Raw genomic sequence first — 26571 nt, 5'->3', positions numbered from 1 at the left:
CTAAGCACTACTAGAGCCATCTTATGGAAAAAAAACAAATGAACATTTTGGGCAACCCAATATTTGTTCAAGATTCTGGGATTTAAGTAATCTCAAGAAAAAGATGACGTACTTCAGAATTTCACACCCAAAATACTGGGCCCAAAGTGAACTGGTATGATCATATGCTTCCAGTTTACTGTAGCTCATTCAAATCTTAAAATCAGTCCTTGCTCCTTGCTAGAAATATACTTAGTATTTATTGTACTAAATTACAGTCCACAGTACCCATAACTGTCATATTTAAGATAGGAAATGATAATGAAGTGAGATTGATGGAAATCTGCTTAAAAGTAGGTTCATTTATCCAAAAGCTCATTGGCCCAAATGTTCAACATAATCTTCTCATATATCCTCTAATGAAATGTTTCTAATCTCAACAAAGATATTATGTCACTGTAGTTTCATACAATAAAAATGAGTAAATGGCTAAGATATCAGCTAGTTGGAATTTAAAAGTATTTCAAAATCAAGAAATATGTAGGGTATTTTCTCCAATAAAAATATAAGTAAAACAACCCCCCCCCCCCACCGTATAAAACAACTATGGTGCTTGCTGCAATAATGTGAATCATTAGACTAGTGGATTTTCATGAGATTTCCTTTCATATTGATGAACATAGAGCCCCACTGCATATAAGGTGCAGTGTTAGTTCTGTGTGTATGTGGAGAGAGAGAGAGAGAGAGAGAGAGAGAGAGAGAGAGAGGGAGGGAGGGAGGGAGAGAGAGAGAGAGAGAGAGAGAGAGAGGGAGAGAGATGGAGAAATAGAGAGGGAGACAAATGTTTGCAAAGACATTCAAAACAGCCCTGTCAACCAGATCACAATGGGCCTGACTAATCGTAAAGAGTGACACAGTATCTATTCATGTACAAGGAATTTCTCTCTCTCTTTGCCCGACTCTCCTTCTAAATGATTAAGGGCAACAGAATGAATTAAATAATTAAATATTGCTAGAACACAGAGGGAATAAAGTATAGGAGAGTTACTACTTGCTGATAATGTTAGAGAGAGAACATGGGTCAAGTGTTCTTTAGCAAAGGATTGACAAATAATGCCTGGCATTCCAATGGGGGCAGGTTAGTGAACATTTTAGTAAGAGCAAACAAAATGAATAAAGGCACAGATAAGACAACAGAATGTAAATTCAAGGAAGAGTAAGACTGGCTAAAAGATGTAGTTCCTTTAGGGATAAGTAAAGTTAGACTGCAATTTATTGGCTGGGATCTTCAATTAAAAAAGGGAATGAAACATTGTTGAAAACCTTTTAGAAAGGGAATTGATCTAATATGACAACACTTTATATTTCAAACTAGGATAAATGTAGGAAAGGAAAGAACCTACAGATAGGAAAGACACTTTGGAAGCTATGGTAATAAGGTAGCAGTGAGAATGGAAGGAATGAATATAAAGATACTTTGGAATTACAGATCTAAAGGTGGGAAATCTAAGGCAGAAAGCTTGGCAGTGCCTTATTTTTACTTGAACACAACAGTTTTTATACCATTACTGTGCAATTAGAACACGTCAAATATACATATCAAACACACTGACATGAATAGGTTCTAAAATGTTTTCCTGCTCATTTCTCTGATGCATAATCTTTATTCTAAGACTTCTGATCATTTTGTTATTGAAATTTCAACTCTACTGCAAACTATTAAAATCAGATTAGAACAAGGCCCTGTGACAACCTGAAAGACTAATTTGAGGCCGCAGTGATGTCTTTCCCTCCCTTCCTCCCTCCCTTCCTTCTTTCTTTCCCTTTCTTTCCTTCCCTAATCTTTTCCTCAGAGTTTTTTCATTGTTTACAGAAAGTCTTTTTGTCTTTTTCTATTTAATAGTACAGAGTAAAATTTTTAATGACTAAATGATTTATGGATATTGCTTTTTACAATTAAGAAGTTGGCATGTTAAGTAAACATTGTTCATTTTCTATTTAAACTAATTAAACTATAGACCATGACTACACCTTATTTTTCTTTTTAAAAAAATCTCAATTCTCTGAACTAAAGTATAGCATACATCTGTATGTCTTTCTAAATAATCATCCTAAGACTAAGTTGCCAAAAGTGTACACATCCTCTCCACGATTACCTAATGCTGGGATAACCAGTGCTTGGGAGTTTAAACTGGTTCATGGTGATCCTGGATTATTGCCTCATAATCAGGCAAAAGTCTATGGGAACTCTTCTGAGATCAAGTGGTAGGATGCTCCATTTGAAATGACATGTTTAGCCTGGAAAGACAGGCTTATAGAGCACTGAGATTATTCAAGTGGGTGAGGAAACTTCCTATGTGAAAGAGAGGATAAGAAACTGACACCCATCTCAGCCACTACAAGCACGTGACTTGTTAGAAAAATAAAAACAGATCTTTTCTGGAAGATAAAAGAAAGTTCTTAGGAACACACATATGTACATATGTACAATGGCTCAAACAGAATATCATATATGGGCAATTAGGACCTTCTCTTAATGTAAACACTGACCAAATGGTCAGTGTACTCATGTGTACTCATTCCATTACACACTTAGGATAGAAGGAAAAACAACAATTATATCATCTTATTTATTGCCTTTATAGGTCAAGGCATATTCTTTTGGCTCTGAAATGGCTTTTTAATTGTTTTTGAAGACTAAAGGTCAAGATTGACATATTCAACTACCATTATAATTAAAATTTGTCTCGTGGTAAAAAAATTCCTTTCTAGAACTGTTAAAGTGATTTAAAAACAATACTATATGCTTCATAATTTATCAAACCTTTAGTTCTAACTTGATCTTCACAGTAGCTTTGTAGATTAGGAAAGTCAAGCAATACTATTTCTTTTCCATAGATAAGAAGAAAATTGAGGCTCTCTGGGATTGAGGTATATTGTACTTTCTTAAGATCACATAGGTATGAATGATGAGATTGGAATCCAAGATTTCTTTCTCTAAATGCAACATCATTTCCATTTTATACAAATATAACATGAACACAAACCAAGCAGAAATAACTCAAATTGTTCTAATACCACTATTTTCTAAAGAGTGGCTTGTAAAATTAAAATTTGCTAAATGATTCACACTTAACAAATAAGATTTACTTTCTAATAGGAAAGGGCTGGGGTGGCAGGGGAGTGAGGGGGAGAAATGGAGACAACTGTACTTGAACAACAATTAAAAAAAAGAATTTCAAACTGATCAAGTTACAGGGCAACAGAAGTTTGAATATATTTAAATTTTAATTATAATATCCATAGTTACCCTTAATGTATGATACTGCATTTTCTTGTTAATATAGGTTACTCTGTTAACCTCACCAGTTACACTCTCTGTAGAGAAACAGCATTTCCGTTTCCTAGTGAAAGAGCGGTTAAGGGCTTTAGAGAGACCCAATGAAGAAAATACACTTAAGACTGAAAATTTACTTTTGGGTAACTTCCCCCCTAAACTCTACAACTTTACATTTATTTTGCATTTGAGATCAAAACAGAAATACTTCTTGTGTTTTGCTTTTATGCAGAAAAGGTATCTGTGATTGCTAATGTGAGCATGTAGGCACTGCCTTTCCTCCTGTTACAAAGGACAGCCCCCCTTGGTGTATGTAAATGTGTAGTGGGGGGACTTTCTACAGACAGCACTTCAACCAGGAGCATCAAAGCAAGGAACACTTTCACTTTGCATTTGGTCTATATATAATCGCCATAACACAGGTTTTTTCAAAGTATAGCCCTAGAAAGTTGTTAGAATCATCTGGGCACTTGTTATAAATGTAAAACAGTAACAACAACGGCAACGGAGAGTCTGCATCCAGGTCTCTCCTGTGTGTATTGTGAATGCTTTGATCTCTTCAATTTGCCTAAAGCATTCCTTTTCAGAATGTAAGGTGCAAACACATTAGTGAGTTATGAAATCAATTATGTGGGTCCTGAAAAAGCATGTTTTAAAAATTAAAGACATCACCCTGGCTGGCGCAGCTCAGTGGATTGAGCATGGGCTGCGAACCAAAGTGTCGCAGGTTCAATTCCCAGTCAGGGTGCATGCCTGGGTTGTAGGCCATGACCCCCAGCAACCGCACATTGATGTTTCTCTCTCTCTCTCTCTCTCTCTCTCTCTCTCTCTCTCTCTCTCTCTCTCTCTCTCTCCCTTCCCTCTCTGAAAATAAATAAATAAAATCTTAAAAAAAATTAAAGACATCAAACAGACCAGAAAATAATCAGATGTCCTTGCACACAGAATGGATAAGTACTGTTTTGTGGAACTTTGATTTCAGTCATCTGTATATGAATGTATATATTTATATATATAGTCATATACAAGTGTATATATAAATGTGTACTCATGAATGTATATATGCCTGTATGTATATGAGCACTGGGCATTGTAGGTTATGGCCCCAAAACTTTGTTCTGCACTAAAGAGTTAAATTAGTTCCCTTCTAGCCATTGGAACCCTTCTTCTAAGGATCTATAGGTGTCTGTTGGGCACAGGAGGCCCAGTAATGCAGATACAAATGTCCCCACTGAAGCTAAGGCTCTAAATATGATACTGTTCTTTTCCTCATATATCCAAATAATACAGAAATCAACATATAAAAAACATTACTCCACAGCAATGTTGAAAAGAAACTTAACTGTGAGAGATTCAGGATAGATTTTTTTTAACTCAAAAATTTTTTAAATGCCCAGAAAACACACTTAGCCAGCTTTGCTTTTCATCTCAGCTTGAGCCAGGAATTAGCTGAAGACAAAATTTTAATCTTACTAAGCATTTGAAGTTTTGGAGCTTGCAAATGTTAAACTATATGAAATCTTTTTATTCACTGACAATTTTATGACATCTAGAGAAATATTTTAAATTATTATGCTTCCAACCTGAAGTTTTAGCAATTTTATACCACCTGAAACAACCCTAAAATATTTGCAGGAAAAAACATTTGGGTGAGAAACTAGCATAAACTGAACATGTTCTGAGAACATTTGGTCTAATTAGAGTACTGAAAACAGGACTGCTGTTTTGCACTTCTTCTGATCACCCTGTAAAGCCCGGGCCCCTTGACGCTCCTCCCCAGCACCCTATGAAACTGGGGTTATTAATGAGTGACAAGAAAACTATCTTCTGACACATCAACTGTATCAGCACTCAGGGCTAGAATTACCCTTCAGAAATCTGCTGGGTTAGGATTAAATGGCCAGGTTCAAGGCCAAGCTTACATTTTAAATGTATGATCTCCAATCTGCTCTTTGCAGATTATTCTGAGTACTAAGAACATTTTCCCTCTGTACTTAAGTCTATATATAATTATTAAAACAGAGGTTTTAACAGTGTGACCCTAGATCAGCATTAGCAGAATCACCTGGGTGCAAGAAATGCAAATCTTGGGCTCTTCCCCACACTGCATAAAGAAAAAAGCCCCTAAGCTGGGTTCCAGGTATGTGTTCCACTGATGTTCCAGAGGAGGCATACTCAAGTGTGAGGACCGTTGCACTAAAACATGATAAAAATGTTTTTCTTGGCCAGCATCAAAATGCAATTCCTACTACAGGGAAAATAAGTAGGGAGGTATAGGGTGCTCTTACATGGTGCTAGCTAAATTTATTTAAAGGATGATTTTGAAATCTATGTATTACTTGAATTTTTGCTTTTCTTTCATTCTCTTGCTACTCCGTCCTACCCAACCATTAGGCAATTTTCCAATTTATTTCAGCAACAAAAAAAGAGTATAAGTACAACTTTAGTGAATCTAAAATTAATCAATTTACAATATATTGGTATTTGTGATTTAAAAAATAACGTGGTGAGAAAGCATGAAACTAACCACTTAAAAGAAGTTTAGGGGCTACTTGTGAATTTACATTTTTGCCTGGAAGGATCAGTAGCTGCTGAAACTAGCTCCATTACCCATATTGTAAACCATTATATTCTCTGAAGCACAGTGCCTGGTCAATAGTGATTGCTTCAGTAAATGTTTGAGAGAGTGAATAACTAAAGAAAATAATCCAGATTCTAAGTACATGGATACAAATACAAAATAATCACTTTCACTCCAAAATACTGAGTAAGAATGGCTTTAAAAATTTTTACTGAGTATAATGGCAACTTTCATTCTTTAAACTTTCAACTCTCTAACACTGGGAGGACTTTTTCTGAAACCTAGTATCAAGGTTTAAATTGAATGGCTACACGTCTTAGAGAGTCTACATTGAGAACATAAAGAGTTGTTGCTGCAACATTCATTTGAGGAACACGACCAAATAGACGTACTCTGTAATCAAGAGCTGGCCTCAGATTTTTGAAAATAGTAAACCACTTTTTTTGAATAAATAATATATACACATGCTTCCCACCTTTTTTTACTTCATGCATTCCCCTTGCAAAATCTTTGTGCTTATATAAACATGTACAAATGCATGTTTCTATTTAAAGACACAAACACAGAACCTCTTGCTTTTCCATATGTTTGGAGATTGTATCTATCCATATCTATATTTATACCTATCTCTGTATCTATATATCTGTATTTGTATACATGGGCTCACTTTTTTAATGGTTATATAAAACTCTACTGAATAAACAAATGCACCAAAATTTATTTAACTAGTTCCCTGATGCTAAGGATGATGATTGTCTCCCTGATGACAATCAAGCTTTTTCCAAAAAAAATTTTATTGCAAATTACTGTGTAATGAATATAGTTGTTTATGTAGCATTTCACATATGTAAGAGTATCATCAATAGAATAAATTCATATAAGTACACTCTCTGGGTCAAAGTATATGTGTATTTTCAATTTTGATAAAAATTTCTATATTGCTCTTCAATTCTGTGCCCATTTGATTCAAATCAACAATGAATGAGAATGTGTTTCTTCACACCCTTGCTACCTCTTACTAACTTTTTCAGCTTTGCCTGAGTGAGAAATAAAAAAAATAGTATTTCTTTGTAGTTTCTCTTTATTTCCTTTTCAGTGAACTTCTTGTCCATATGATTTACCATTTTTGGTATTTTTATTTTATGACAGATTTTTTTTAAGTGGTCTATATATTAAACAAATTAGTCCTTTGAATGTAATGTCTCAAACTTTATGCCAGGTTGTCATTTCACTGTTGCCTTTGTTTATTGTGGTTTTTGTCATACGAAATGTTTTTACTTATGTAACTGATTACATCAATATATTCTTTACAGATTCTGGATGTTACATCATGCTTCCCCCTATAGGAGAATAATAAAATACATTTTTCCTTACAAGTAAAATTTATTTTTATATAAGGAATAATGTACAGAATCAATCCAATTTTCTAAATAGCTGTCTTATTGTCCCAAACATCATTTACTGATAATTCCTTATTTCTGCACTGATAGGCAATGCCTCCTTTATCATAAACTACATTCCTATATGCATTTGGCCTATTTATGGCCTTTTATTCCTGGTCTATTCCTGTGCCTAAACAATTCTATTTTAATTATTATAATTTGATGTTTGAATAATTGGTAGGATTGTTTCCATCCCACTCATCCTCCATTATTATTATTTTTTACAAAATTTCATTCACTATTCTTACATGTTTACTTATATAAATAGCTGCTCTTCTAAAAGAAAAAATCTACTGACCCTGGCTGGTGTGGCTCAGTGGATTGAGCACCAGCCTGCAAACCAAAGGTTCGATTCCCAGCCTAGGGTGCATGCCTGGGTTGCTGGGCCAGGTCCCTAAGTAGTGGGGGGGGCATGTGAGAGGCAACCACACATTGATATTTCCCTCTCTCCCTGCCTTCCCCTCTGTCTAAAAAAATAAATAAAATATTTTAAAAAATAAAAGAAAAAATCTATTGGTGTTTTGATTGGGATCATATTTAAATATTTTAATTTAGAGAAATACAAAATGTTTGATAATAAAAATTATTATTTTAAAAGATCTGACTTATTTTTTAGAGACGGGAAGGAGAAAGCGAGGGAGAGAAATATCAGTGTGTGGTTACCTCTCACACACCCCCTACTGGGGATGTGGCACACAACCCAGGCATGGGCCCTGAATGAGAATCAAACTGGTGACCCTTCATTTTGCAGGCCTGTACTCAATCCATTGAGCTACACCAGCTAGAGCTGAAACTTCTCTTTCAATTAGAAAAGTTTCTTTCTGTGTCCCTTAGGACAGGGGTGTCAAACTCATTTTCACCAGGGGCCACATCAGCCTCATGGTCACCTTCAAAGGGCCAAATGTAATTTTAGGACTACATTTATACAGTCCTACAGTATAAATGTAACTACTGTATAAATGTAACTACTCCTTAACAGTTAAGCAAGAGCTCAGTGCTGCCACTGGGTAGAAACCAGGTGCTGGGCTGGATAAAACAAGGTGGAGGGCCGGATTCTGCCCGTGGGCCTTGTGTTTGCCACCTGTGCCTTAAAAATTTTTAAGGTTTTATTCAGCATCTCAATTTTACATGTATGTTGTTAGTTTATTGCCTGGTAAATTTTGAAATTTTTATAAATGAAATCTTCTATTATATTTTCTAACTACTGTTGTTTCTATCTGGAAAAACTACTGATTTCTTGGTAATATTAATCTTATACTCAGTTATAAGTTCTCTTATTATTTGTTTTAGTTTTTCACTGAATTCTCCATGATTTTTATCAGATATACAATCATATTATCTGCAAACTCTGACATCTTTACAGCCTATTTTTATATTTTACTTCCTTCTCTTGTTTAATGCATCTTTCCTATAATTTTGAAAACCCAGTTTCTTATAAGGCAAGTGAGAAAGTCACTAAAACTTAGAGTAAATAAATTTAAAGTAAATGTGTAAAATTATTCCTAACAATCTGAATGAAGGTAAATTACAAAACTCCTAGCCTATGAAATTTATAGACATCAACAGTTATAATCAAACACAATAGCTAAATTTTAAAAGAGATCAGAAAATTCTGTAACCAATAAACACAACCGTAGTTATGCATGCTGAGAAAGTGGTAATCAAATCACATGCTTTAGGGGTATAAACCGATAACACAGGGACATACAGAAATCCCTCCCATTTGAGAAATGAGAGTTGTACACAGGCATTGTGTTGTTTTTCCCTCATTAAATTAAAAGACATGGGCTAGTGGGAGAGGCAGTATTAATTTTATGGGTCTAAAACTGACTCATGTATTTCACAGACTATAGTGTATTTTAATTTGCCACCAATACATTTCATATTTTATCTGGATTACCTGGTCTCCATGACTGAAATATTAGTGATTCTTTTCCTTTAAAATTATAATGATTTCAAGCTAGTAAATTAATCTGAAATTTGACTTACAAGTATAAGGATCAAGCAAAAGTTATACTAAAGGTCACCTGGAACATAGCTTACTTCCATATTTACAAGTAGAATTTATAAACATCATTACACTTTCCTAATACAAATTTTACATGAAATAGAATCTAGCCATTTCTGGTATGTTACAACACAACTGTGTTCTGAAATGTTGTTTCAGTATGAAATAGCTAAATACTAAAATAACTCGTTACACGAGTATTTTGCTTTAGAAATGCAGGGGAATACATCAGCTATGCTCAGGACAGGCTGAGGACCCTGTCACTCTATTGTCTTAACCTTCTAGCTGATCAAGATTTCCAGGAGCGGAATGTCTTACAGCTTTAAGGGTAAAATTACTGCCTCTAGATCTTATCAGCTTCAAGGCCAGAGCAGTGTGGGACTGACTGACAGCTGAATGGAATATAGATGAAGTGATTGAGATCATGAGTCACTCAAAGTCCGATTTTATTAAGTGCTTTAAAAATGAGGTCCCAGAACCTTCAGTCAATTTAGGATTTAGTGCAGGAAGGGGAAGATTTGTGGGATTCTGAGGAGTTTCATTTGAGGGCTCACAGTGGCCTAGGGAAAACAGGACACAGGGAAAAAGAATATGCTAAGATCATAATGGACACATATGCTTCTGCCAAAATAAGTGAGGAAGTATTTTTTTTATCATTGAGGCTAATTGAAAGACTAAGAAAATTATTTAAAGTAGAAATTACATTGTAATATATAATATATAACTGATTTATTCATAATTTATACACTCTTCTAAATTAAAAAATTTTCTTCTCAATATATCTTTATACATAATAATAAACAAAAGTTTTCACCCTAACAGACTATAGTGCTTTTCTATCTCTATACAGCAACAATCAACAAGCTAACATAATTTTAACTTTTTTCCCCTCTGCTAAGGTATGGGCAGCTCAGCTCCTTCTAATATAGTCGTTTTCCATAAATATAAGGAAACCCTTCAAGTAGACATGAAAAAAAAACTCTGAGATATATTGCTAGGTGAAAAAAAGTAAGATGCAGTATGTTTATCATAATTTGGATTTAAAAAATGATAAAAATACAATAAAAATGGTAATGAGACAGGGAAGAGACATTCTGCTTGTGTATTAACAGAATATCCCTAGAACAACACTCAAAAGAACTTGACAACAGTGGTTGCTTTTAAGGAAAAGAATTGAAGAACAGGGTGAGAAGGAGACTGTATTATGTACTTTCTTTTATTCTATAAATTGTGCAATTCAAGAATGCATAACTAACTCATATAAATAAATTAATAAAATTTTAAAACAAAACAAATGGCCATTGGTACCACTCCACCGAAGGAATAAGATGGTAAAATCATTTTCTGGGTTGTTAGGTATACATATTCATTCTTAGCAAAACCTATTCCCTACACCAAATCCATAAATACATAAACCCAAGGATAAAGAAATAAAAGTATCTATAATTCTTAAATGAATTCTTAACTTTCTAAATTGCACAAGCTAGGCCAAACTTTTACTTATATAGTAGCAGATGGACATTCGAATTTTCCCCAAAGTAACTGAAAGAAATTACAATATTTTATATTAATCAGAAGGAGAGACATGAACAATTTTAGTTTCTATACATTTTCCTTGTGCCCCTTGGTAGGATCTAATTTTAGCAAAAACCTAACATATTTAATTACTAAATGTAATTTAGTACAGAATGTACTAAATGTAAACGTACAGAAAAGATTTAAAAATTATCCTTCATATCCCAGTCTCAACAGTGATTAATGTAATTTTATTTAGCCAACAAAAAGAAAAAATCTTCCATATATAAGCATCCAAATACCATTTTCTGGATCAGTGAGTAAATAAAGCTTGTTAGAGCAAACTTAATTATTGCACACTGTGGTGTAAGATAAATTGTGTTGTGATCAGCACAAAATATCACCAACTACAATCACAAAATTTTGATACTCAAGTGCAAACTGTGTTCAAGTTTCAAAATTCTAAAATTCTGTAAATGACACTGCTATACAAGTAAATAATGAAGAAAAATAAATAGAGTTTGAAATGAATAAAAACATACAAGGAAATTTGGTGATGCAGTTATAAGATCAGAGTATAGTGAGTTCAGAATTATGACCAGAGCCAACTCTTCTACCTGAATGTCCATATACTACTCAAACATTAGCAATATTTAGATCCCAAGAATTAATGCAATGATGTGTAAGATATTGACTGACTCAAGTAGTAACTCAGCTGAACTCATACCCTGAGATGTTCCAACAAAAAAGTTACATAATGTTTTGGAAAATTCTTATTTAATACTATCAGCAGGTAGTACCTTTTAAATGTGTGTATATATGTTCACATACGTAAAACATACACATGCACATACATAATTTATACATACATGGACTCCACTGACCAAATAAATGGAACACTGGTAGTTTAAAACTGGTAATTCGTACTATAACATATTCATAAAATAAAATTTAATTTGTTACCACTATAATTTTTTTAAAACTCTGATATTTATAGGTACCTTGAAAACTGACAATTTTTATAATGCATAGGCAAAAATTAAACTCTAAAACATGTTTATGTTAATTATTTTTTCATTTAAGGTTATAAAAGTAAAATAAATCATATGCCCAAATGAAAATTCTCCATAAATGCTTCAGAGATCCTTCAGGTATGAGAAAGATGGTTTTATACTGACTATTAGGTGAAGTAAGAAAATATTAAAGTACTAATCATTTATTTTTCTTAGCAGTGGTTTCAATTTCAAATCTTCTTTTTTCATTGGCATATCTTGAAAAACTGGTTTGAATAGTGAAGTAAACTTTTCTTTGTGGTGGGAAGTTCTTCCTAATAACTTCAAATGAAAGAATTTCAGTAACAGACATAAGTCAAATGTAAGAGAGTCAAGGCAATTATTCAGAAGACCGGAGCAAGAAACCTTGCTACCCAGGAAATGAATGAAGGTGTTAGGTTTGTGTTACTTCCAAGTACTAATACTTAACTAATTTGACAGCAACTGAACTAAATTGACCATACACTGCAAGTATTATAGGATCTTATGGAATGGGCCAATTTCAGTCAGGAATTTTGTCCACAGTATAGACTACTCCTACACAGTCAGCTGCATCAGGAATGCTCTATATAGGTGATAAGTTGGCTATTAAACAGGTAGAAGAACTAAATTTATATGGCACAGTCTGGCTCAACATTGGGAAAGAAATGGCTTGAGTGTTGACTAATGAGTTGTTAAAGATTGTGCTCATAGACACAGACAACACTATAGTGATTTCCAGGGACAAAAGGCAGGTAGGGGGAGAAGGAAGAGGGTAAAGGGGGATAAATGGTGATGGAAGAGGACTTGACTTGGGGTAATAAACACACAGTACAATATAAAGATGATGTATTATAGAATTGTACACTTAAAACCTATATAATTTTATTAACCAGTGTCTCCCCAACAAATTCAATAAGAACTTTTTAAAAAGATTGTATTTATATAAATTCTTTATGGTTCTATAGTGAATGAAACAGATACATAAAAATAGTAAATTCATTTTAATGACAAGGCACCTACCAAAATGTCTTGAGTTTTAGCAGTCTAAACAATCAAAGAGCTACAAATATTCTAACACTTGGCAAGAGGGGGATGGTAGGAAATCTTAAATAGGTTTCACGGCACTTAAACTTTGCTAACTTGACTATCTATAGTAATAGTTGTGAATTTGTAAACAGAATCGTCACCTCACTGTGAATGAAGTAGATGAAGATCTGCAGCACGATTGAGAGGGGAATCTAAACCATCAAATATAAATTTTAGTAAGAAATACAAAGTAACAATAGCAGATGTATATTTAGATAATATAAATCTATCATATGGCACTTCAGATGTGCTTTGATGAGGATAGCTATGATTGTTCCAAGCAACAAGTTATTTTTTATTTAAATTTTACACTACTTTTACTAAAAAGAAAACTTTCTTGTAGAATAGAAAAAAAAATCATTCTTAACAAAACCTTAAATACTAATGCATTTTAAAAAGTGTAAATTAACTTGTACAATTGATACTATGAATTGATTTTTTTAGTAGTTCCCCATTATTCCCAGTTGTTATAATTGTTATTTTAAGTGTTAGTTTTATTTACCGATTAATATAATAGAAATCACACTGCAAATTTGTGAAATGGATAACTTACAGAGTCATGCTACTTTTTCATACTGAATATAGAAAAAAAATATCAAACTTCAAAATTTACCCTGTTAATGTTTGCACCTATATTTACATGACCTGGAATAATTGATTTAGTTCACTGACAGCACTAATGAATCTACTGAACACATATCCAGTTGATATGGATGTTTAACAGGTAGCCAGAAACCAGTGTGAAGGTAAATAGAAAACCCTGGAGAAAATAAAGTAGGGGGATGGGGCCAAAGAGATGGTGTGCTATCATGAGAAAGGATGGATGCAATGAAAACAGGAAAATACTATTTCTCCCATTTTTCAGTTTTCCTAAGGGCATGATAAGTGGCAAGTACTTCCCTTTCCACTGGCGATGATCTTCTGGGTGGTCCTTCTTAGGAGCACTATAAAGTACTGACACCTATTCTACTGCTTTTTATTTTATAGTAAAGATACAGTTATTTTTGCATCTACAACACTTTACAAATCTTTTGTAAATACTATGATTTTAAAGCTGGGAGGAAATTAGAAAACCAACCACTTAATCTAACTAACCACTCATTTTGTTGATGGGGGACCTGAGGTCAAGAGAGGCTATGATTTCGTTTCTAATCTACATAAATATATTGTGACTAAAAGGTTTAGACATACTGTACCTACTGTTATGAAAAGCAAGAGACAAACATACATAAGAAATGCTTTAGAAACACAAAGAAAAGGTTACAAAAAAAGAACTCTGCACTGAGAACTGCTAGAGACCTATTCTGGTGTTGGTAAGAAATTCTGCACTGAACAGTGAAGGGATTCCAAGACTGGAACAGGGAAAAGACACTAATGCTGACAGTGTAAATAAGTAATCTTTATAAACAAAAAAGTATATACAAAGTTCTTAGCAAGTATATGTTATATCTCGAAAATCCATTAAAATGAAAAATGTAAAGCTTCTCATACTATTTTCTAACATTGGCTTCTACCTCTATATTATAAGGACAAATTATATGTTAAGATGATAAAAAGGGGGTGCTTGTGCTTATTTCAAATCCCCGGGCTCCTTTTACACAGCACATCTGCAATATCTATTCCACTGCTGCTTTAGACAGGTAGTTCTAAGTGACTGCGATCTTTTATATGCTCAGCTGAGGTGAAAACAGAGAGGTCAGGTTGCAGAGTTTGATGATACTGAATTCTTCTACACAGCTTTCTACGACTATTTCTGTGGCATCATTTCAATACATTAAAATAACCTGTTTCAAAATAAATGTACTTACTAAATTTTAAAGCTTGAAAAGTCAAATGTGTTCCTAAGATACCGTTTGCTCATAGCAATGATCAGAGCCAATACAGATATTGTTTTCATTGAAATTACCTAGTTCATTGTTTCCCAAAGTATCTCCCTGGCAGAAAGCAAAATGGCTTTACATATGGCACATGGGTAAACATTTTTAATTTACTTTTAAAGAATGACTTTTAATATACATTAGAAAAATGTGTTGTTTTCTACTTTAAAAGTAAATATTTAAAATATACATTCAGTAAATAGTAGTATGGGTAGCATGTAAATATGACCAAATTTAAAGTCTAAAACCCAGTAGGGGTGTCCAACCTTTTGCCGTCTCTGGCCACACCAGAAGAAGAGTTGTTTTGGCCATACATTAAATACACTGCAACATGTAATCTCTCTCTCTCTCTCTCTCTCTCTCTCTCTCTCACACACACACACACATACACACACACACACACAATCTCGTAATATGATAAGTAAATTTACAATTTTGTGTTGGGCAGCATTCATAGCTATCCTGGGCCGTATGTGGCCAGTGGGCCACAGGTTGGACACCCCTGGAAGACTTTGGAAATGCTGTGCTACACAAAGGAACTTCTCTGGCAATAAGCTAGCATAAATAATACTGGTGAGCAACATTTTCTTGCCCCAGCCCAGCCTGTGCTTTTTTTTTTTTCCTATATTGGGAAATGTATAATAACAGCTACCAAGAAGCTAAATTAGACAAAAACTCAAATACTTACTGTCGCTGGGGAGGCCCGAGTGGTGTGTGTCACTGAGTGACCAGAATTCTCCATTGAATTGCCAATCAGATAGGTTCCTCCAGAGCTGCTGATGAGTTGTCCTCCCGTGACGCCCATCTGAATCCCTCCAGTGCCCACCATACTGTGGGATGAGACCACAGTCGTCACCTGTGCCGAACTCCCTTGAGTATCAAAGTAATTCCCTCCAGTGTTTTGGCTGTACATCTGTGTTTCTGTGTAAGGATATGTTGTTGTTCGGCTTTAGAAGAAGAAGAAAAAAGAAATTTACTAGCTTATTTATATTATTTAATTTTTTCTAGTGTGTATATATATCTAAAATATATCAATTAGTTTAGCCTTTGAAACTTTAAGGTTTTTTTTTAGTTTTGTATTTTGTATGAAACTTCATTTCCAGAAGTAGTTGAGGTACTTTCCAATGTGAAAAGACATTCCTTTATTAAGTAAGCACTTCAACACTTCTCTGTACCTGAGAGCACCTGCCCTCTACTGTTGTCTACCTCCAGTATATAAATAAGTTCAGGTCTCTTGCCTCCAAAAAATTTTGCTGAGTGACTTCTACAACTCTTTATAAAACTCCCTCAAATCCCAGTTTTAGAAAAGCTGTGTTCTGGCATGTGCGGGGGCTAATAAGTCAACTCCCCATGCTACTTCACCTTTCCGGGTGACTTGCCATAAAACTCCGTGGTTAAGGAAACTTGCATAGATGTCTCTCTTGCCACCACAAGGATCTTGAGCAGCTTAGTCACCTTTCAACCTAAATTCCTATCTGTATCTCTCTCTTCCTCTATACTCAAGGTTCTCCTGGATGGATGACTACCAGAGCTCTTCATGCCCTCCCTTTTCACTTCCCAGCAACTGCAGTAAACCTTCTGCCCTTAGCCTTTCACTGACATTGCTTTTAATAAGGTCACTTGTGGCTAAGTCTAAATACCAAGATGTAAGACTTCTGTCAGTCCTCATCTTTTTTGAACTATCTGCAATATACTGTTGTTGACCACTCCATGTTGCCCTTTCCCTCCTTCTATTCTGATTAAGCTTGTCTGAATTATTTTTCACTTTCAACTGATAACATATTTTAACATGACTTGTTTTTACTTTTTTAAAATAGACTTTATTTTTTAAAGATTTTATTTATTTAGCTTTAAAGAGAAGGAAGGGAGAAAGAGAGGGGGAGAAACATCAATGTGTGGTTGCCTCTTGAACACCCCTTGTTGGGAACCTGGCCTGCAACCCAGGCATGTGCCCTGACTAGGTCAAACTGGCAACCCTTTCATTCCCAGGCCGGCACTCAATCCACTGAGCCACACCGGCCAGGGCCATTTTCACTTTTTAATTTAAGATAATTATATGCTCATGAGAAGTTGCAAAAATAATACAGAACAGTATAAAATACTTTTATGGATAGACCTGGAGATTATTATGCTAAATGAAATAAGCCAGTCAGAGAAAGATAAATACCATATGATTTCATTTATATGTGGAATCTAATGAACAAAATAAACTGATAAACAAAATGGAAACAGAGGCATGGACACATGGAACTGACTGACAGCTGTCAAAAGGGGAAGAGGGTTAGGGGACTGGATGAAAGAAGGTGAAGGGACTAAGCAAAAAACCATATATATATGGTTATATATATATATATATAACATACATACATATATATATTCACACACACATATATGTCTATGATATATATCAATCATAGACACAGATAACAATATGGTGACAGCCAGAAGGAAAGGGGGTGGGTGGTTGGAGGAGGTGAACAAAGCGGGGAAATGGGGGTGGAAAGACACTGCTTAGGGTAATGGGTGCATGATGCAGATTATATCTTATTAACTTGTATACTTGAAACCTTTATGATTTTGTAAACAAAATTCACCCCAATAAATTCAGCAAACATTCAAATATTAAGTTAAAATTCCCAGGTTTCTTTTGTCATTCTCTTCAATCCACATCTCAGAGCTAGCCACTACTGACAATTTAATGTATATGTTTTCAAACATTTTTTATGTATACACAAAGGTCTCTTTCTTAACCTTTCCTGTTCCTTGGTTTCTATGGCATTTCTTTTCCACTTTTTACTTTATCTACCACTACCTTTCAAGAACACTCCAAAGCTCCATTTCTCTGGCATTTTAAACACTGATATTTTCTGAGGCCTCTGTGTTTAGCTTTTATTTTTTCTCATTTTATTCAGACCATGTGCCTTCACCATATACTATATGATCATCATATAGATGCTCACAGTAAACTTTGCATAAGTTAACATCTCCACCTTCTTTACTTTCTAGCTATACTTTAAGAATTTTAAATCTGGGTTTCTAATAGCCACCTGATTATCTCTATGAGGAAATCCTACGAGGAAGTCCCATATATAAAACTTAACAAGCAGTTCCTTACCTCTCTTGTTCTTTTTTCCTGTATTACCCTTCTGAACAAAGAGCAGCACCACCATCCTCAGCTTCAAAATTATTCTTCTTTCCTCACTCAGAATGACATCAGTCACTAAGTCCTACTAATTTTACCTTCTAAATAATTTTCCAATTCTCTTTTCCATTCTCATACTCTATGCATTAACTAATAATATTGTGCACTGTAATTGCCTTCTAGTTGATTTTCCTTCCTCTAATTGGCTCTCTTCCAATCTATAACTGTCCTGCCAGGGGAATTTTTCTAAAATGCAAATATGAAAATAAAACTTGTCTCAAAAACACTTCCATGATTCTCTCTTGCCTGCAGGAGAAATTCAAAACCCTGGCTGACCTTACAGGAGCCAGCAGGGCTGGTGCCTACGTAATCTTCAGTCTTGGTACTAGCCGTGTCCTCAAGTGCTTTTTTCACTCACACCATACTGACCTTTGTGCTGGTTCCCCAAAGTGCCATTTTCTCTTGCCTTCCTGCTTTGTAGCACATGGTTTCTTCTGCCTGAAAGACCTCTACATCTTTCTTTAACTCCTTTCCTATGTCCTCATCATTTATAAACTCTCAGCTCAAGCATCACCTTATCTCCAAATTATTTTTCTGTAGCCCCTCACCCTCTGTGGTAACTCTTCTCAGGGTTGTTTTGCTTTGTTCTCTGTATTTTCCTAATGTATACTCTGTGCAGACCTATAATTCTCAACATACTTATTGTTAAATTCCTCATGTCTTCATAGTCCCATGAAATTATGTTTTATTCCCACCTGTACCTCCAATACTTAACACAGCTGCTGGTATACTGTAGGCACACTAATCAACAGACAAAAATGTGATCTGATATAATAGCTGGTTTCATAAATTTACAAAACATAAATCTTTTGTTTTATTAAAACATGAGAAATTATGCTAAACTATTCAAAAATTTGTAGCATTTAAAACAGGTCGTTTGAACTCATTACAAATTACACTTGTTAAATTTATAATGTAAATTTTAGTACAATAATACTGCTTTGAAAATATTCCACACTGTAATGCATTCCAGAAAGAGCCACTACAGCCGAACCAGATAAATTTTAGCTGGGATGATGACAGAAACAACCCAAGAACATCTTTTAAGGAGAGAAAAAAATGCCATTTTAAATACATATACAGTTCTTTTCTCATCATTGCTCTATTTTCTACTTGTAAGTCTCACCTATATATCTCTTTCATTCTATTTTGATAAAACAAAAGTCATAATGATTTCAAGTTTAGATAAAAAGAAAAAGGAGGTCATTTTAATTTACATCCACTGAATATGACAGTGATCCTATTTGACTATAGTTAAAATAACACAATCTGATGTTGGTACTTAAGTATAGCCAAATAAGGTATATAAATAGATATAAAACAATAAATACTTTGACAGATGCAAGACATGGTACCAGCTTTCATTTTCATAGTCTTAGCAAAATGCTTTGCTTAACCATGCTCCCTAGCACTAAGTTGATTTCATAAACAAAACATATAATAATAACAACAAATGATAGTTAACATACTGACCATTTACTATCCAATAGGCACTATACTATGTGCTCAGATATTAACTCTTTTAATTTTCATGTCAACTCTATGAGATAGGTACTGTTATAATTCCTATTTCACAGGCAAGGTGAAACGGTTGAGTACTTTTGTCCAAAGTAAAAAGCTGGTAAAAAAAAAATGGATGTGGAACCTGCAGTGAGCACATGCTCTCAACCATTTTGTCACATAAAAAGAACTGAACTTTTTATGTGTCAAAGACATTCGTGAATGACTATTGGGGAACAGCCGTAACAGGTGGTACAAGGGGCCATATGAACTTTCTGCTACTACTTTAGATATCCTTACACCTTGGTTCACTGTTTATTGGCCCACCACCACTCTCCTCTCTTACCTAGAATAGGACCTGCAGATGTACTCACAATAGTAAAGAGATAGAAAAGGTGAAACTACTTCAGAGGATACTTATACTATCACATCCCTGGAGTTTTTAAGTTCTATGATCATGGAAGTTGCTTCTCTTATCACAAAAGAAACATTTCAAGGAATTTATATCACTCCATCTTTTGGGCATGCCTCCTTTATGTAATTAGTTCTCAGTGAACATTAGTAATGCAAGCAAATATATCATAAATATATAAAATCTATGTCTGCAGCCCTCAAAGCAGTATAAAAATAGGGCAGCAAAATGCAACCTGCTTTAATTTTCATACTTCTCTCTTGTTGGAGATGATTCATAAGCTACAAAAATGAGCAAAGAACACGACAAGGGTAAAAGTCACTGAAGAGTATGTCTAATCTATAAACTATCCTTATTACTGAGTCAGGACCCATGGGACTGAGAAGGCTTGGCTACTGCATAAACATGCCCTGGGGTAAAGACTGGCAATTTCTGGGGAAGGGAAAAAGGACAATTTTATTAGGAAATGAATTTGTCTCTGACAAATAATGTACACTTGCAATGAGAAATAGAGGAGATTTTAAACACTGGATTGGGTAATGGAGGCAGATCACACTATCTTCAGTCATTGTCCTGTAAAGGTAAGAAGATAAGCAATGACCTATTTGTTGAAGTACTATCGGGAGCAAGAGTCAGAATTATGCACAAAGAACTCCTAAAGATTTTTCCATGGTCTACATGCTTTAAAAACCCTTTAATTAATACTGAAGAATTTATGTGAAAAAAAGAAGCACAACAGCAAAAACAAGCAGCTCTTTCTTAGGTATTAGAAATAATGACTATTTAATTCTGATACCTAAGATTAACTTATTTTTCACAATGCATAATGAATACATATGAGTTATTGCTTGCACATTATTTATCCCAGAAATTTCCAAAATACAGGATGGGGCAAAAGCAGCTTTAGTGTTTATATGGAAAATAATACAATAATTAACAATATATTAATAGAACAATAAACTCTGTGTTTCATGCATTCACTAATGTAAATCTATTTTTGTCCTATTTGCTATATGTTTGAGAAAACAAGTCAATATTTAGCATATCTGATTGAAAGCAGAAACTATTTCTGGACTGTACATTCCTGAAACAGCTAAATTTCCAAGCAATTCTGTTCACATTTGAAAGATGCTGCTCCATTTCTTTTGTTTGTTATTTATTGATTGCCACAGACTGTTATGAAAATGTCATATTATTTCTACAGCACAAAAGAATCTTTCCATTGTTCTGCATATGTATCCAATAATGCATGCAAAGCCATAGATATGTGCTTACTTGCTGACAGAAGCTTCTTCATAGCTGACTCTATTATAAGGTTCTATGTAAATGTCAGCACTCTGATCTATTGAATTCAGTAAATTATTGCTGTTTGCATCCCATCATGCCTCAGCATATACCTTGGCTAAGCATGACTCTGAATATTCTCTGCTTGCTTATTCACTGGGATGATTATGTCAGTTTACCTCAGCTATAACCAATTTTTCTATTTTTTTTAACTTCATGTGTCCTATCCAGAAATCCAGATATATAATATCTCTAAAGTATGTGTTTTGTATTTGACCTAGGTCTTGAACATTCTCTCCCACCAATAATGTAGTCAATGAAAAAAATCAAGCAATGGTATAAAAATGGCAAATTAAGGAAATAGAATATCTTCCAAACTTCATACTATAAACTTTATTGTGAAGATAGAATATAGCAATGTTGATCATTATAATATCTTACATTGGTATAATATTTTATGTTTTCAGACTACTTTGTACTCATTCTTTTAACAAGTATTTACTGAGCATTTATTCTGGCTCCTAGAAAAACAGGAACAAAATAGGTATAACCTCTACTGTCAAAAAGGCTACATAACTTAAGGAGTAACTGGTCAAAAGAGAAATGGAAATAAGATAATGAGAAGTTTTCTTAAGTCTATGACAGAGAAAAACAGACTATTAAAGTGTAATAAATGGGAGGGGTATATTCAATGGGTTAGTCAAGAATGTTACCCCTAAATAAGAGATTTAGGTTGAAACTAAACAATGAAAAGCAATCAGCGCTATGGAAATCAGGAGGAAAATATATCAGGAAGAGAGTATAGCATGTACAAAAACCACAACACTGGAAAGTTCCTGGTATTCTGGAAGACACTACAACTCTAAAATGGTTGGGTATAACAAATGAGAAGGACAGTAGGAAGCAATGAGGTTTTAAAAGGTAAAAACAAGGAGTTCAGGCCAAGATGGAGGCATAGGTAGAAATGCTTTGCTTCCTTGCACAACCAAAAGAAGGATAACAACTAATTTTAAAACAAAAAGCAACCAGAACTGCCAAAAAAATCAAACTTCATGGAACTCCAACAACCAAGGAGTTAAAGAAACATTCATCTAGACAGGTAGGAGGGACAGAGACAGACAGCTGGGCAGAGAGGATGCACAGCAAGGCCTGTTGAACTGTGGGCAAGGCTGGGGATGGCTAATGTGGAAATTAAAGACTCAAAACCTCTGGCTAGAAAATCCTGTGGGGGTTGTGAAGGTGGGAGAAACTCCCAGTCTCACAGGAGAGTTCACTGGAGAGGCCCACAGCGTCCTAGAACTTACACAAACCTACCCACCTGCAAATCAGCACCTGAGAGAGTACAGTCTACTTGTGGGAAGTGAGGTAACTGACAGAAAGCAGGGTGAGAGTGCAGCAAGTGGCACTGTTCCCTCTTGGACCTTTCTCCCACAGATAGTACCACAACGCAGTAAAGAGGGTTGCCCTGCCCTGGTAAATACCTAAGGCTCCATCCCTTACAACATAACAGGTGTGCTGAGACAAAGAAATATGACCCAAATGAAAGAACAAATCCAGAAAAAGAACTAAGTGTTGAGGAGATAGACAACCTATCAGATGCAGAGTTCATAGCGCTAGTAATCAGGATGCTCACAAAAATGATGGGTACAGCTGCAAAATAAAGGAAGATGTGCAGGCTATACAAAGTGAAATAAAGAAAAATATACAGGGAACTAATAGTGACAGGAAGAAAACCAGGACTAAAATCAATGATTTGGAACAAAAGGCAGAAATAAACACTCACCCAGAACTGAATAAAGAAACAAGAATTCAAAAATATACGGAAAGGCTTAGGAACCTCAGAAACAACTTTAAACGCTCCAACAACCCAATCATAGGGGTGCCAGAAGGAGAAGAGAAAGAGCAAGAAATTGAAAACTTATTTGAAAACATAATGAAGGAAAACTTCCCCAATTTGGCAAAGGAAATACAGACTTCCAGAAAGTCCAGGAAGCTCAGAGAGTCCCAAAGAAATTGGACTCAAGGAGGAACACACCAAGACACATCATAATTAAGTTACCCAAGATTGAAGATAAGGAGAGAATCTTAAAAGCAGCAAGAGAAAAAGAGACAGTTACCTACAAAAAAGTGCCCATAAGATTAACAGCTGATTTCTCAAAAGAAATCTTGCAGGCAAAAAGGGGCTGGAAAGAAGTATTTGAAGTCATGAAAGGCAAGGACCTACATCCAAGACCACTCTTTCCAGCAAAGCTATCATTTAGAATGAAAGGGCAGATAGAGTGCTTCCTAGATAAAGTCAAGTTAAAGGAGTTCATCATTGCCAAGGCCTTATAATATGAAATGTTAAAGGGACTTACCTAAGAAATAGAAGAAGATCAAAAACTATGAACAGTAAAATGACAACAAACTCACAACTATCAATGATTGAACCTAAAAAACAAAAACTATGCAAACAACTAGAACAGGAACAGAATCTCAGAAATTTGGCAAAGGAAATATAGACTTCCAGAAAGTAATCTCAGAAATGGAGATTACTTGGCAGGTTATCAGTAGGAAGGGAGAGAATGGGGGGAAAGGTACAAGGAAAAAGAAACAAAATTGGTAGGCATAAAATAGACTGGGGGAGGTTAAGAATAGTACAGGATATAAAGAAGCGAAAGAACTTATATGTAAAACCCATGGATATGAACTAAGGGGAGGTGGAATGCTTGAGCATGGGAGTTGCAGGACAGAGGAGGATAAAGGGGAGGAAAAAAAATGGGGACAACTGTAATAGGATAATCAATAAAATATACTTTAAAAATAAAAGATAAAAACTAAGTATCCAAGTCATGTAAACAAAATTTGTTGGTATGTGGATCATGATCAATAATTTTAATTGGTTGCAATAGCATTAAAAGAAGAGATGAGACAAAGAGCATATTTCACCAAGTATAGAAATTACTTTCATGAACTTTTGTTTCTTTCATATACATATATGCTATGTGTGTACATACTCACATGTGCATGTGTGTATTTACCTGATTATAATATGAACATTTAATTTTCTCATGGTGGATGGTAGTTTAAAAAGCTTGAAACACAGTATTATAGACTATGGAGAGAGGTTTGGATTTCGATTTAAGCTGGGATAGGCATGGTAAGGGGGAGGTAAGGAAAAGTTCTAGTCAGAGAAACAACCTAAACGAAGGCCTGAGGCCAGAGAGACAATGGGAAATCAAGGGGAAAGTATGCAGCAAACAGGGTACAATACTGCAGATGGGTCATGTGAGATGATTCTGGAACATGTTCATTAGATATAATGATAGGAGGTGATCTTACCAGAAAGTGTTTCCAGGTAGTGATAGCAATATATATGTGATTGGACTATATTAAGGAAATAAATAAGTGAAGGCAGCTAGAATGAACAACTTTTTAGATATTTTTCAAAAGTGTGAGTGGACATGAGGGAACTAGGAGAACTGGGGAACTAGGGAGAATTTGGGGAGGATAGGGAATACATTTTCTCATTAAACTTATACTAAGTGAACTATACAGGTCAAGGATTACCACTCCTCTTGTAGAGCTATGATGAGAATCCAGTGCTAGCAACGGTGGACAGTGGTGGGGACAGGTGCAGTGGTGTGCTGTGTGGTTTTGTCTATGATCTGGCTGTCAGTATTGCTTGTACCTGTCTTTTTTCAGCCTATTCTCCATATTTACTGGAAATTCCCTGAATCACACATATCTTTTAATAAATTCTTTGGTTTTCTTAAATAAACCTGGAACTGGTTTCTGCTGCATGATACCAAGAACCCTGTCTTAAACAATTTCCCATTGTGAAGTTTTTATGTAAGTCACCAAAGCCCTACATAGAAGTAGCTGTATTATTTGAAATCTTCAATAAACTGCTATCATGTAATACATAGTATCTGGCTGGCCAGAAACCACTATTTATTTGAGTTTCTAAACAGATCTTTTCTTGAATGCTCCAAGTCAGACTGAAGGCAGAAGATATACCAAAGAGGTGATATGTCCATTTTGTGAAAGACACTAAAGAGAAAACAGTAATTTAGAAAGGAATTTAAATGACCTCATATTTAAACTCTTATTACCTAAGAATAAAAACAACAGATAATATGTAAAGTAATAAATAGTATTCAGCAAGACTAATAAAACACTTGCCTTGATTTAAATTCAGGAGACATATTTATTTCTGCTAATTTCAACTGCTATTAATAATAAGTAAAAAATAAAAGTATTAATTGAGCTATTGCCACTAGGGAGGAAATATAAGAATAAATGTTTAAGTCAATAATAAAAACTCTTGCAATAACTAATTGAGCTTTGTCATCATATATAGTGTTTTATTACCATATATGTTGATAATGTACAGAATACTGGAATCATAACTTTATATATATCCTATTATCATTACCAAAAGATACCTAGACATTTACACTTGACTTTGTATTTGAATTCTTTATTTCTATAATAAAGAAATATGGCTCTCACATTTTAGTGTGCAACAGAATTACCTGGAGGGCTTTTTTTAAACACAGACTGCTGGACCTCACCCTAAAGTTCCTGATTCTGTAGAACTAGGCAGGGACCAAAGAGGGCATTTCCAACACATTCTCAGGTGATGTCAATGCTGCTGGCCTAGACATACTCTGAGAACCACTGCACCAGAGGACACTAAAAATGTGATGCTCAACTTTTACAGGTATAAAGGAAAAACTGCCATTTCACAAATATTAGTTTTTTAAGTCTATTTCAGTTCTTTTTAAGTCAAAATTTACTGATATAAAGGAGTTTTATATTCTGGCACAGCTATCCATGAGAGCACCACCAAAACACCCTTTGCTTTAAGAGTTTTTGATTGGATTGCTTGTCTTCTTTAGCTGAGCAGAGGACTTGAACAGACACTTCTCTGAAGAGGACACACAGAGGGTCCAGAGACATATGAAAGGATGGTCAGTATCACCAGCCATCAGAGAGATGCAAATTAAAACCACAATGAGATACCACTTCACACTGGTCAGAATGGCCCTCATAAACAAAGCAACAAACAACAAATATTGGAGAGGGTGTGGAGAAAAGAGAACTTTACTGCACCATTGGTGGAACTGCAGAGTGGTGAAACCACTATGGAAAACAGTATAGAATTTCCTCAGAAAACTAAAAATGGAACTGCCTTTTTACCTGGCAATTCCACTGCTAGGATTATATCCTAAGAACCCTGAAACACCAATCCAAAAGGACCTATGCACCCCAACGTTCATAGCACAATTTACAATAACCGAGTGCCTGAAGCAACCCAAGTGCCCATCAC

General features: G+C 34.8%; 1 protein-coding gene across 1 annotated transcript in view; it reads right to left on the bottom strand.

Annotated features, from left to right (window-relative positions):
* Positions 1 to 26571, bottom strand: part of RFX3 (regulatory factor X3) — a 232094-nt gene that overhangs the window by 83284 nt on the left and 122239 nt on the right. The window contains exon 7 of the mRNA XM_045840638.1: positions 15548 to 15806. Within this exon, the coding sequence (XP_045696594.1) occupies positions 15548 to 15806 (259 nt within the window). The remainder of the gene's footprint in view (positions 1 to 15547; positions 15807 to 26571) is intronic.

This window comes from Phyllostomus hastatus, unplaced genomic scaffold, assembly GCF_019186645.2.
Source record: "Phyllostomus hastatus isolate PE091 unplaced genomic scaffold, TTU_PhHast_1.1 phas_contig_34, whole genome shotgun sequence".
Lineage (NCBI taxonomy): Eukaryota > Metazoa > Chordata > Mammalia > Chiroptera > Phyllostomidae > Phyllostomus > Phyllostomus hastatus.
Note: the sequence above shows the minus strand (reverse complement) of the source record. Positions and strands in the feature narration are given on the sequence as shown.